This window comes from Corvus hawaiiensis, chromosome 19 (genome assembly GCF_020740725.1).
Source record: "Corvus hawaiiensis isolate bCorHaw1 chromosome 19, bCorHaw1.pri.cur, whole genome shotgun sequence".
NCBI classification, from domain to species: domain Eukaryota; kingdom Metazoa; phylum Chordata; class Aves; order Passeriformes; family Corvidae; genus Corvus; species Corvus hawaiiensis.
The window spans coordinates 6,799,897-6,814,045 of NC_063231.1; the positions used below are offsets into that span (position 1 = coordinate 6,799,897).

General features: G+C 56.5%; 1 protein-coding gene across 25 annotated transcripts in view; it reads right to left on the reverse strand.

Moving 5' to 3' along the window:
* CACNA1G (calcium voltage-gated channel subunit alpha1 G) overlaps nucleotides 1–6,718 on the reverse strand; it is a 146,725-nt gene extending 140,007 nt beyond the window's left edge. For 12 of the 25 annotated variants that reach the window (XM_048323348.1, XM_048323346.1, XM_048323342.1 and 9 more), the window contains exon 1: nucleotides 6,022–6,715. In XM_048323348.1, the coding sequence (XP_048179305.1) occupies nucleotides 6,022–6,263 (242 nt within the window). In that variant the 5' untranslated portion in view covers nucleotides 6,264–6,715. Of the gene's footprint in view, nucleotides 1–6,021 lie in introns of all 25 variants that reach the window. The other 13 variants (XM_048323358.1, XM_048323364.1, XM_048323354.1 and 10 more) reach the window with 5 other exon arrangements.
* Between the last annotated feature and the right edge of the window lie 7,431 nt (nucleotides 6,719–14,149).

Consider the following 14,149-nt stretch of genomic DNA (forward strand, 5'->3'; position numbering starts at 1 on the left):
AGAAAGCTGGGATCCCCTCCCAGCCCCCTGCCCCGGCTGCTGGCCCCAGATGAAAACCAACCCCACACGGGCCATTCACCGAAGAGCTGGACTCGATGATCCCTGTGTGTCCCTTCCAGCTCAGAATAGTCTGTGCACTGGTACCAAGCAAGTCTCCAGAGACGCCTCCCCCCACCCCAGATGGGAGCCCGTGTTCCGGATTTCCTACGAGGAGCCGAAGCAGAGCTGTCCCCGAGCAGCGCGGGGTCCCCAGGCAGGACGGGGCCACCCCTCCCGGCCGGGATGACATAACCACGGACCGCATGAGGCCGAGCCTTTTGTCTGTGAGCCGGCAGAGAGGGAGGGAAAGCAAGAAATGAAGAAAGAAAGAAAACTTCTGGAAGTCATTACGATTCCTCTGCTCCAGTTTGCTTTTTGGCAGACAGCTTCCCTCTCCCCTTCCCTCCTCCCCCCCACCCCAGCCCGCTTCAAAATGCCAGCCTATGATTTTTAAATGAGAAAAAGCTGCGCTGTACTCCAGCGCTTGGATAAACTCCTACACAAACTTCCAGATGTGACACAACAGCCTGGAAGAGGGAATTCGCAGAAGAATCTCCTTAAAAAACACATACACACGCGGGGAGCAAAGGAAGCGCCTGGCTGCCGGCACGGCTGGGCCACGGGTGGCTCCAGAAATCCCTGGTGAGACGAGGTGTCACCTACATTAGGATCGAGCTGCTCCTGGCTCTTCCAGGGAGGCAGGGATGAGAGGAATGCTGGCCACTGCGCCCAGCTCCGGGAAGTGAACACTGCCTGCTGCTCCCGCTGAGCTCCCAAAGGGTTTGTGAACAACAGGGAAGAGGATTTGCAGTTATTTGTCTCCTGGGAGGAGGGAAATAACCACAGCACCCCTGTGCTGCCCTTGCTAAAAGGTGATGAGTCCTGTTTCTCCACGAGATGGTCACGCAGGAGCTGGAGAGAGCCCAGGGATGTGCCAGCACCTGCCCTGGGAGCAGCAGGATGCTCTGTCCCAGGCAGGAGGGCCAAGGGTCTGTGGGAGCCCCCTCGGCCGGGCATCAGCCAGACAAGTCATGTTTCATTTCTCCCCATGAGCCACGGAAGGGGCACAGAGACAGCAGAGGCTCAGCCACAGCGGGAGAAATTCCATCTGTCCCAGGAGGGATGGGAGGCACCAGCCAGCAAACTGGGTCACAGGAGAAACAAGCTCAGGTGCCCTGGGATGGATCAGACACAGGTGAAGCAAATGGGTTCTGGCTCCTTTGTGGGGTTTTTAAATGAAAACAAGATCCATTTCAGGTCTGACCTGTCAAATCAAAGCATTTTGCTTTGTTAAACGCAGAAGTGAGGCTGGAACAAATGTATAGAAGTGTAAAGGACACCACGTGCACTCGCCCCAAAAAATACACCCCTGTGATAACAAAAAAAGTGTATTTTTAACCCTGCACCACACTGAACTCTTCAAAGAGCAGCACAAGCAGTTCCTGGCTCTCCCCATGAGCTGACATGGCTGAGGAGGGGGTGAGGGCCCCAATCTCCCACAGGGTGACAGGGGTTCCACTTGCCCACTGCCCTCACTACAGGCATTCCCGTGAGAAAAGGTACTGGGGGGCACTGCTGGGGCTGGGGAGCCCAAACCACAACACAGCTCAGCAGCCTCAGGTCCCACCCGCAGCCAGCAGGAGGGTCCTGGCTCTGGTGCAGTCAGACACACGGACATGCCCCTCCTGAAGAGCTGGATCCAGCCAGACCAGCACAGAGTGGTTCCAGCACAGCCGAGGGCACAGGGTGAGCTCAGCAGGGGCTGGCTGTGCCCTCGGTGGGGCCAGTGCTGCCTTCCATGAAGCACCAAGCTCTGGCACAGCAGCTCCAGCCATCCCATGAGCCAGCCTGGTGCAGATCTTGGCTACACCTTGGCGTGACGCCATGGGGGCTCCAGACCCATTCCTGGAGGTGTCTGGGCATCTGCAACTTCCAACAGGAGTTGGGGGCACCCAGCACCTCCCCAGGACCCAGCTTTGGTCACCCATCTCTCCCTACTGGGGAGCGAGTGGAGCCATGTGAGGCGGCTGCTGCAAGAGTCCTCTCTGTTTTACTGCAGACAGAAGGCAGGGCTGGTTTCTGTGACCGGATCAAGATACGTTTCTTTGCCAAAGCCATTCCCAAACCCCAAATCCCAGGGACTGTGCCGCAGAGCAGCCAAGAGGGATGGGAGCACTCCTCCTGGTGCCACCCAAACCTCCCCTTCCCAGCGAGGGAATTTGCAGACCTGCCCTTCGCCCTCCAAACCAGGAGGAAAAAACGGGATTTCAGCCAATTTGGGGATGTCTCCCCAGGAATGGCACCTTCCAGCAGGTTTTTGCAGTGCCCCGTTGCCGCGTGCTGCTCTCCAGGCAGCAGCGCTCTGCAGGCAGGCAGGCAGGCGTGGGGGACGAGGCAGTTTTCAGTACTACAATAGATATCACAGGCCCTTTCAGTTACACTGCTATTTCTCTATTCAGAGCTCTTAATGCCAAGTGGTAGCATCCTCCCCACTTTCTCCATCCCCGCTCTTCAATCACTCCACAACTCTCAAGAAATAGCCTCGTTTCTTGTCTCTGATCAGAGGAGCAGCCTGGCACAGACCCTGATACAGCCTTTCATCTTCCCAGCCTTCCTGGTGCTTTTATTTTACAAGTGAAAGTCAAGTAACCAGCTTCCCTCCTCTTTTCTCCCTCTCAGAGACTCCTGCTTCTCCTCTCATGGCCTTGCCAGCACGCACACCAGGACACGCTGCATGTGCCACAGCCTTTCCCATCTCTGAGCCTGTGGGCCCAGCACTGTGACCACTAAAGTTGTCCCTGCTCTTTCTTCCCTCTTGACCCAGAAAGTTCTCACCCAGGGAAGAACCTTCCACCCCAAAGCCACCAGGAATATACAGGCTGTCAACCAGGCTCATCTCCCCAGGTCCTCATGGCTCCCAGAGAGGTTTTCACTCAAAGACCACAATGGAATGGAGGGGGAGGACAGGTTGGCCATCTGGTACATGTTTAGAGTTAAAAATCCCAAGGTTTCAGGCTCTGGAAAAATTCTGGATCAGGACAAACTTCATGACCTCCTTCTAGCCCTAAGGGAGAGGAGAAGGAGAGCAGCACAGTACCCCACATCTCTGCTCCAGACAGCAAGAGAAAAAGCTCCCTGGTCCAGGCAGAGGATGTTCTGGACAGAAACATGGCAGAAAATCCCAACAAACCGCCTCAACAGGACTTTGCATCCCTGCTGGATACTCAGCACCTCAACCATCACCCTCCCCTAACCCGGCCTCAGGTACCACAGCCACGCACACTGCCTGGACAGGGATACAGAGCAGAATCCCAGGAGTTCCAGCTGCACCTCGGGGGTACAAACTGTCCTTCTTGGGCAAGAGTGGGTCCTGCACTTCTTCCCAATGCCTCATCCACAGCAAATTTTATCAGTCAGATTAGAGCACCACAAATATGCCTGGAAAAGCCCTAAGCTCTGCATCTCCACAAGCACAGCTCAAACCAGAGCCCTCCCATCCAGTTTCTGCAGGAGCAGATGCAGAAAGGTAAAATCCACCTGAGAGAGTGGCAGAAGGCAGTGAACAACTCCAAGCCCCCGGAGATGGGGCAGGATTCAGCAGGCACATCAGCCAAAGCGCTGTCAATCCTCTGCAAGGCAGCTGGTGGCAACAAAGACTTTCCAGCAACGTGATTTACATGGTTTTAACACTGGGGCATGATTCCTAGAAGATTACAGATGGAGAAGGGCCACCACACTAAAGAAAAAAAATAAAAGTAATAAATATAAACAAGAGCAGGCTCAGCTCCAGCACTGGAGCGGCAGAGAGGCAAAGGGATGAGCAAGACAACGCTCTGCTGAACAGCTCAGCAAGTGATGGGACACAGTGCAGGTACCAAGGTACTGCCTTCCTCTCTTCTGTAGGCTGAACTGGGGGTTTTTTTGTGTTGTTTTTAAATAAACTCCCCCAATTCTGGGTCAGTGACCCTGAAAACAAACAGCTGGATGCAGCCACACGACTCAAAGACCCACAACATCGCCCTCGTGGCCCCAGGATTCCCGGCAAGAGCTTTTCTTTGTCAGTAACAAGTGAAAAATTGGTGACAAGAAAAATCTCAGCTAGCAGGACTGCACTTAATGCTCATCCCCGGCTCACAGTGGTGTTTTCAGGTGCCCACAATACCACTAATTTTCCAAGGACAAAAGTTAATCAGCTTGTTTTCGCAGCCACAGAGGAGAAAACACATTTCAAGCCGCTACTGGGGTGGGGGATTTTACTGAAAACACTAAAACCATGCAGGTGTTAACACCAGATTCAAAACAACATTTCAAAGATTAAAAATTTAAGAAAAAAAAAAACAGAACAAAGAGACTTGGAAACATATTTAAACCAGCAATCATAAATAATATTAGTCATAGTAGGCAACAAGAACACACTGACTTGCAGCCTGTCGTTAATATTTCTTTCCAAAACAGAAGGCTTCACAAAGTTGCGAGATTTCCTAAGATGTTTAAATAAAGGCAGCTTTGAACTGCTTAGCTGGTCTGAAAGAGATCTGGGGAGAAGCTGCTGAGGATATTCATGACTGGGAAGAGAAATCTTGGATTTTTCCCTCCTGGGGGACATTTTAGGAGAAAAGGCAGCCTGTTTATCAGAGAAATCATTGCTGAAGCTCAAGTAAAACAATATTCACAACTCCAGCAGACCCTCACCGCTCTTCCCAAGCACACCGACCTCAGCTGGGATGTAATTCCTAACAGCTCCCGCACACCAGGAGGAGGACTTGCACAGGGTATTCTGGTCCTCTGTACCATGTAACATGTCCTCCCTGCTGCTGCACAGCCTCTCCCCCTCCAGATGTGGGGCTGCTGCCCAGACCTACTCGCCTGCCTCTTGCGCCGGCAGCGCAGCACGGACACGGGAACTTCCCGGGAAGCGTCTGCACCAGCCCCTGCTGGAAGCCACATCGCTTCACTTTATTTCATTTCGGGGTTTTGTTTCTGCAAATAATAAATGGAACTGGAGTTTGGGGATGGTAAAATACTCGGAATGCTACAAGCCGTGTGCTGGTTGCAACCCAACTCCAAAGGGAAGCTTTAAAGACACCAAGACTGTGGAAGGAAGAAATTTTTCTATTGTCTCCTCTATTTTTTTTTCCCCCCCTCCCTTCTTTTGAAGGCTTAAACTTGACTAAAGCGGCTCGGCCTGTGCCAGAGCAGATAGGGAGCTTGGAAGGAGATCAGAAGCCTTTAGAGGGTCGTGGTTGACCCCAGGATCTGACAAACAGCTGCCCTTGGCCAACGCACACCCAGGGGACCGTGACCCCCAACCTGCCCCGACCCCTCCAAGCAAGGAGCATCCCCCGGGGGACTGCAGAGAACGGGCCCTTCGACTGGGCTCGAGCACCCTGAATTGTTTAGGGACCCTGGAGCTGGGCAGCAACCCCACCCCCGAAAACCTCCACCTCCCTCCAGATTGCAACCCCCTCGCAAACCCTCGGGGAAGGGATCAGGGAGCCTAAAATGGGCAAGAAATGGGGTCAGGGAGGAAGAACCGGTCCACAAAGCAAGAGACCGGGGTTAGGGTCCCTCAGCGTGTCTGGGGAGCGGGACCGGAGACGGTCGATCCCCGGGGAAGGATGGTCCCCAGCAGCTCCCACTCGGAGTCCCTGTGGAACGGAGCGCTGAAGCCCGCGGGAGCCGCGGCATCGCGGCCGGGAGAGGGAAGCCCTGCAGGAGGGGGAGCCCCGCACCCCGACATAGACCGCCAAGCCCCTGCAACAGCCCGGAAAACTTCCCGGGCGAGCGCCGGGGAGGGGGCGAGCATCGCCGGCTGCCCCCCGCTACCCCGGGGACGGCTGCTGACGGGTCCTCCCGAACCCCGGCTCCTTCCCCGTCACCCGGCGGGCTCCAGACGGGAGGTGTCCCCCGCCCTGCCGGCCGCTCCGGGGGCGTGCGGGCCCAGTGGGGCTTACCTCGCCTCCGAACACCTGCAAAGGATACGGGTTACAGACCAGCCGGAGGCACCAGCTCCGTGGCCGGCTCTCCTGGCTCAGGTAGAAAAAGACGACGGGGGCCAGCGCCGGGTAGGGCAGCGCCTCCGCCTCCGAGTCGCCGCTGCCCGCCTCCCTGTCCCCCGGCCCCGGGTGGCCCCCGGCCCCGGACAGGTCATTAAGGCGGATGAAAGTCTTGGCTCTGCCCGGCTCCGGATCCTCCTCGGCCGCTCGCGGTCCATCTTCGTCCATCCTCCGGCCGGCAGCCCCGGGGGAGCCGGGGCGACGAGGGGCGAGCCGGTGGGACACCTAGAGTGGCGCGGCCATGGCGGGGCCGGGGGGCTGGGGGCTGCGGCGGGGCGGCTTCAGCGCCGGAGTGACATGGCCGGGCGAGCCACTGCCTCGTCCCCCGCCGGGGCCGGGGCCGGGCCGCCCCCCTCGTCCTGCCCTGCCGTCCGCGGGCTCCGTAGCTCCTCCTCGCCGTGCCTCCGGGGGCCCGAGCCGGCCGAGCCGCGGGCAGGGAGGCGGCGGCGGGGCGGCCCCCGCTGCCGGTGCTGGCCCCCACCCGCGGGGCGGGCCGCCCTTAGCGGCTCTGCCTGTCCCCTCCGCGCCCCAACATCTGCCCGGGGCGGGGGATGCTGCCCGGCGCCCCGGGGACGGGCGGCGGCGGAGGATGCTCCCGCGGCGGCCGCGCCGAGCCGAGCGCTCCGCACAGCTGGATCCCTCACTCCAACTTCAAGTCCCGGCTCCTCCTCCCCCCGCCGCCAATGGGGGCTCGCCCGCGGCCCCCCAGCGCCTCCCCATTGGCTGCGGTGCGTGTCCGTCCGGGGGCACAGCTGGACGGGCAGCGCGGTCCCCGGCGGGGCTGGACGGGGCGCACCCGCCCGGGCACCGGGGCCGGGCACCCCCTGCCCTGCGGGGGGTGCGGGGGACAACGGGGACATGCAGCGCCGAGCGCTGGGGGCGGGGAAGAGCGGGAAAGCCCCACGCCGCGTTAGGCGGAGGCAGCCCCCGGTGGGACCCTGCGGCACCGGGAGAGGGGGAAGCCGGGGGGAGGCAAAGCGGGAGAGATGCGGCGGGGGGAGACCGCCCCGCGCGGTCTCTCCTGCGGGAGGGAAGAGCGCCAGGAGTGCAAGGCCGGCCGGGCCAAAGTGCCGAGGGCTGCAGGAGCCGCTACCGAGCCCTCCCGAGCGCTGCTGAGCCTTGCAGGAGATCCTCGCCCTGCTGCGCGTCCCCAGGGGTTGCCCCCTGCCCCGTCCCCCACCGCCTGAGAGCGGACACCGTGCTCCTGCGCTCGGTGCATGTGGGTCACTGCCCGGTGCCCCCCCCCCCCCCCCCCAAGTCCCCGGCTGCTCGAGCGTGGTCAGCCCGTCCCGAGCCGGTCGCCCCCGGGCTGGCTGGAGACACGAGCCCGGCCGGCAGCTCGCAGGGGGGCCCGGCCCCGAGGAGGGGAGGGGGACCCGTCAGCCCCCAACCGTGGGAGCAGCCGGTCCCCCCCCGTCCCCCCTGCTCCGAGGACGCGGCCGGAGCTCCCTCTGCCGGTGCGAGTCCCGGCCGCGGCGGGAGCCGGCCCCGACGGCAGCGACCGCGCCGCCAGCGCCCCGGGGGACAAGCGGGGGACACACGGCCCCGAGCGAGGGGCACGGCCCGCTGGGCGCTCCCGACCACTGCCGAGTCAGACCTTCCTCCAGCGGGACCCGAGTAAAGGATTTTCTGCCAGCACCCCGCATTTTGACATCCCCAGGCTGAGCCAGGACCCTGCTTCTTAATGCTTAGATTTTTTTTTTCCACTTTAGAAATAGCTTTCTCACCCTTCCCCAGTAGCCCTTGCATCGTATTTATATAAATATGAGCATGTCCTTCCCAAGAGCTCCAGCTAGTCCAAAAACACCTGCGAGAACAACAGGCAGATGCTCCTGTCTGACCCAAAATGCCTTCTCTTGGCCAAATCCTGCTGGCCTGGGAGCACACTTGATCTTGGATTCACAGCCTGTGCTGTCCAACCCGAGACAAATCACATGGCTATTGGCAAAACTTCAAGGCCAGCCAGGCTCTGCTGCAGAGCTGTGAGTGACAGCGTCCAGGCAGAGGAGATGCAAACCCCACAGCCCCCCCGTGCAGGAGACCCTCCTGCAAGCCCAGAGGGACACTGGTGTGACAGCACATGACATGTGTGACACCAGGCGGGCGGAGAGGCCACAACACGGGTGCTAAGGACAGGGACTCCCATTTTTTTCCACAGGTTTCTGAGCGATCCCCCCCTCTGGATGCAGTGTGTGCACGGAAAGGGCAGAGCTCGGCTGTCTTCGGCCTCTCTCTGCCACAGCCAAAGCACAGAGCAGACACACGAGCATGCCAAGAGCTCCCCGAGCCCCCAGCCAACCCTCTGGCAGTGGGGCACACAGCAGCCCTTGCTCCCTGGCAGAGCACAGCCCAACAGCTCGGCTGAGGTACAAATGCAATCCCGGGAAGGTCCACAAACATATTTGCATGTACAAGGTGCAGTCTTAGATCAAGCAATTTCCTCACTACATATGTACAGCCTGGTCACAGCTGCTTTTGATCCGATTCTCTTTGTATCCTGATGATGTACAGAGAGTCTTTGTGTGTCGGTCTGTTTATTTAAATGGATTTGGAGCAAACATTTTTTAAAAGCTGAAGCTTTGAGCCTCTAAGTGGGTTACCAGATTATATGCTGTCTCCATTTTAATTACATTTGGCTTGTTTTGTTTATTGCATACATTTTCAAGAATTATGCTCGCCGTGAGAATTGAAAGCATTTTGCTTTAGAAGATACCTGCCCTATAAAGGCATCCGACATCACACAGAAGAGACATGCAAACCTTCCCATCTCCAACAGCGTTCTCCCTTCAACTAGGACAGGAAAAAAGGAAGAGGATACATGGTCTGTCAAGCCTAAATTTAAAGTGAAGCACCCAAGGAGGATCAAGCCAGCACCACCAGCCTAACAGGAGTTTGGCATGAGCAAATACTAAACTAAAAAGATGTTCTTGTTAGGGGAAGAGTGATCTTGGTTGTGGATCTCAGAGGGATGAGAGCCCAGAGCCTGGCACAGCCCAGCCAGGATGTTCGTTTGCCCACCCCTGTGTCAGGTGGGCAGAGGAGCTAAACCAGGAGCCCTTCCCAGCACTGCCCCAGCCCACAGCATCTCCCCAGGGAGCCTTCCCTTGTGCCCAGGCTAGCCCAGGAATTTGTCTTCCTCAAACAAGGGTGTTTCTTTGAGGGGGGCTCAGCTTCCAGACAGAAGTGGAGCGATCTGTTGAGGACTGGGAACACAGCTCCAGCCCAGAACCTTGGTGAGAAGGATGGAAAGCAGCAAGAAGTGACCCCAGAGATCAGAGCTGCACATTTAGGGATTTGGGATGTAAATGAGTAGAAATTTCAATACAGCATAAGAAACTAACGAGGTCACAGTTGCCTCACATGCACAATCCTGGCTTTCTAATTAGACCAAAGATAGCACAGGAGTGAGGGATGAGGGTGAGCCAGGGACAGCTTTAGTGGCAGGAATTTTAGGGCTGTGGTGGTTTTGGAGAGGCAAGAGGAAGGGGACTCATGCACTTCAACATCAGTTATGGCCCCAACAGCAGTTGAGATGAGCCCCAAATTATGCAGCAGACCCCTGGCAGGGACACCTGAGGAGGAGGAGGAGGAGGAAGAGGAAGCAGCCCCACTTTCATTCCAGCACAGCCTTCTTGCTCTACTCTTCCGCTCCGTTTAGGGTTTTTTTGGGGGAAGCACAGCCCTGCACTCTCTTCCTTAGCAGTCCTTCTAGGAAAAGCATTGCGAGCAACATTTCACGTCAAGGGGGAGGTTCAGCCAAGCTGATGCTCACCAAAGACGGCTCCGGCTCCAGCATGGTAATGGGATTTGGAATCAGCCATACAGGAGCTACTCTGAGCTGCAACGGGGAAAGCCTACATCTGTAAGCACTTTGGCAGGAGGAGGATTGAAGACAGCCTCAGCAGAGAGGCTCCAACCCAATGGGAACCAGTCGCTATTTGTTTTGCTGTTGACATACAGCTGCAGTAGCTGTGGGTGATTTTAATAAGGCAGGATAATATTTCTATCAGTTCTGGGAGCTATAGACAGAACCTATATAGTATCTGGCTCGGGGCTGAGTGATTAATCGCAACAAAGTCCAAAGCTCTTCTCATGCCTTGGAACCAGAGGGAAAACACACATTTTGTTTCGGATGTCACAGTCTGGGGGCAGACCAGGCCTCCCACGACCAATTCACTGACTCAGGTGCTGTCAAAGAGCACTTTGAGAGCAGAAAATCTACTCTGTCTCTGCTCCCCCACCCCACCAGTGACAGTCAGTTCTGTGGGATTGGAGCCCTTGCTGTGCAAAGGGGCTCCTGGCTGCCCCATCAGTGAATTGACCCCCGGAGAAACACCATTCACAGTATTTGAGCTGACACAGCTACAGCAGACACACCCACCAACCCCAGCCCCGTGCACACCCCGCTTCCCTGCCCTCCCTGTTCCAGGGACCTGGCTGCTCCTCCCGGCCCCAGCCCTGACACAGCCCTGCTGGGATGTTCCCATCCTCAGTACCCACAGCTCAAAGAATACTTTCCCCCCTTTGGACAGCAGTGGAGGATCTGGGAGGAGCAACAGACCGGCCGCAGGTTCCACACAGCACAAAATAGCTCCTTAACCCTGCATAACCCCGTCCAAATATCTGCTTTTCCCCCAAGAGGTCCTTTTGCTAATTCCCTCTGTCATCATCCAGACACTTTCTTGCTCTTCCCAGTTATCTCATTGATGCCATGGCCTTCCCAGTCTGGTGCTGCACCCCAAAACCCCAGGGGAGGGGCTGGGTACCGGCACCGGGAACGACCATGGAGGGCTTGGGAGAAGCTTAGTGAAACCAGCTGCTAGAGGTTGCAAGCAAGGCTTCATCTTTCATTTTTTTCCTCTTTAATGAATGTTTTTATTGTCTCTCTCAATCTTTATTAAGTGATGAGCCAGACAAGTAGGTGGAGGGAATAAATACTACGGCATGAAGCACAACCACTGCGCGAGGGGACGTCTGTGACCAGCACAATCCACTTGGTGTGCATGAAGGAATTCATAATTTCGGCTGGGGAATGCTTATTGCTGGCTGATGACCAACGCTTTCCTGCATGATCAATGTTTGCACCTTGACTTTTTGGTACACAATCAATCCACACCTGAGCACGGCCCGAGTTTTGGGAACTGCTACGTCTGCAAGGGCTGAGCCGCTTGAGGCCATAGCACCAGTGTGGCTCATTCTCCTGACTTGGTAAGAGCTGAGCAGAGCCCAGGTTTCAGCACTGGGGCTCAGAACATAATTTATAGTAAAAATATAATTTATAATAAAAATCCTTCTGCCCCTGCCATCTTTAAAAAATTTACATTTCCCTTTACAACCTCTATTACCTCCAGAAAACATGGAGAGGAGAGGGAAGTGCCCTTTCAAGGCTATTCTGTCTGGGCAGATTGGATATTTTAGTGACCACATCCTGGCTCTGACCATCAGAAAACACAAAGGTCCATCACTCCCACAAAGACAGCCCCCCTAGATGGCACACAAGGACCCAGCACCACACTGGATGTTGTCCCTGTTAAATATCCTCTCACATTAACCGTGGCTTCCTCCCTCCCAAGGGAAAACAAGCTCTACTGAATCCAGCCAAGATCAAGGCAGGTCCCTGTCCGACACACTAGGGAGGCTCTGCCCTGCTCTACCCCTGGACATGGAGCCTCAGCCCAGCTCCTGCCTTGCTCTCACTGCTGCTGTGGAGACCCAGCTTTGAGGGATGAGATTTTGGGTGAGCAAGCCCTGCCCTGACACCCAGGCTCACCCTACTGAGCACACGCTGTAGAGCGGGTCTTCCCCAGCCCAGCCTGGTGCTCCCCTCAGATCCCTCTCCCAAGTGGGCACCATTATGCAATGCCAGAGGCTGGAGCACATCCCCAAGCCTCCAGCCATAGAGTCAGAGAACCTTTTAGACAGGAAAAGCCCTCTAGGATCATCAAGTCCAACCATTAACTCAGCACTGCCAAGCCCACCATGAAAAAAATCTCTGTAAGCACCACATGCACACATTTTCTAAATCCCACCAGGGATGGTGACTCCACCAGCTGCCTGGGCAGCCTGTTCCAGTGCCTGACCACCCTTTCTTTCAATGAAGAAACTTTTCCTAATAACCAATCTAAACCTCCCCTGACACAACTTGTGGCCATTTCCTCTTATCCTCTTGCTGTTACCTGGGGGAAGTAACCAAACCCCACCTGGCTACAACCTCCTTCCAGCTGTAGAGAGCAATAAGATCCTGCCTGAGCCTCCTTTTCTCCAGCATAAACACCCCCAGCTCCCTCAGCTGCTCCTCATAAGACTTGTGCTCAAAGCCATCCCTCAATCCCCTCAAATCTGCATTTCTTGCTTTTTTCTCCCGAGTTTTTGGCTTTCATTGAGTTCCCACTAAGCAGGAGCATGGGGCATGACCCAGCCCTGCCACTATCAGTGACTCCCCCTCTAACTGAATCTTCAAATCTTTCTGACAGGAAGAGACAGGAGGCAAATGAGATGTTTATTGCCAGGCCCTGGATCCCCGAGCTCTGCTGCTGCCAGCCCTGCGGAGCACCGGGACGCCGGCGAGCATCACCTGCTGCTCCAGAGAGCACCTGCCTTGGCCCCAGCACTGCTAAAAGCGCATCCAGCACACCAGGGAGCTCAGGAAGGCACGCCCAGAGACAGGAATGGCCTCAGAAAGGAAGGGTATAAAGTGCCAAAAAGAGAAGAGAAGCAAGAGTCAAGGGGCAGAACCAGGGGAACACCTGAGGATGGGCTGTGGAGTTCAGCCTTGGGCTCAGCAGGGATCAGGACACAGATTTCGCTCAGCATGTGCTGGTTGGCAAGAAAAGAAACCTTCCAAACAACAGCAGCACACCCAGAAGTCACCGCCCTGCCCTCACAGCAGCTCCAAGCTCAAGAAAAGCAACCCCCTGGTCTCCATCCAAGATCCCATAGCAGCCAGAGGCACCCAAGGGCACCACCCACCCCCCTCCACTGGCACAAGGGGCACAAGACCAAGAGGTCTCAGCACAATAATTCTGCTTGGGCTCTTACCTGAGTGCTCAGGAGCTCCAGCCAGAGAACAACTCCACCCCAGAGCTGTACCAAACACCCTCCTGCCCCAGGTCTGGCGAGGGGAAGGCAGGAGGTAGAGCTGTGATGGCAACTGCTGAGCAATTGAGCAAATTGCTAAGTGAGAAAAGGCGAACATGGGAGGGGGCAAGGGTAGGGAGAGGTCAGTACCTCTTAGTGTTGGTGGCCAGGCATGAGAAAAACAGATCTTGGCCCATATTTAAAAAAAATGCATCAAATTTTTCCCTAGTAAAGCTTTTATCCTGCCACCTTTCCCACCACAGAGCAGCTGAGTCCCATCTCATATAGGTCAAAATCATTAAACCTCTGTGCAGGGCTGTGCTGAGTGGGGAAGGGGGTCACAGTCCCTCCCCAAAGAGGCCAACTCTGTCCCCAAACTCGCAGCTCTGGATGGCAGGTCAGGAGAGCATCACGCCCTCCACACCTCTTCCCCTGTCCTAAAACAGCAGCTTCCCCCTCCAGCTGGGGAGAAAATGACCCAAATGGCTTTAAAATGAATGAATATTAAATGAGCACGTGGCACTGATAGCAGTGACCGACTGACATGGCACAAATGCCTCCCTTTCTCCGAGGAGCAGAGAACATCGAGGACAGGGGTACAGAGAAACCTGTCCCTGGGGGGACTGGGAGGGGAGGGGTCAAGGCAAGAGGGACAGTGGGGCTTTAACCTGGGGTCTGTGGAGGTCGAGGGCCAGGTATCCTAGGGCCGAGCCAGCAGGGTGCTGGGTTGTGAGCAAGAGCTTGTGCCCTCTACCCCACTGAACATCTCATCCCAGTCAGTTCTGCCCCAAGCTGGCAGCTGCAGGCTGGAACATCTGGGATGGCTGGGCTGGCAGCTCTTTCCTCCAGGGAGGGGGCTCTGCACCCACAAATGATCTTGGCCATGAACTGGAGGCACCCCTGGGTGCCACTGGTCCTTACACACCCCAAACTTTGCTCCTTCACTGCTTAACCCCTCTCAGTCTTATATTCCAGTT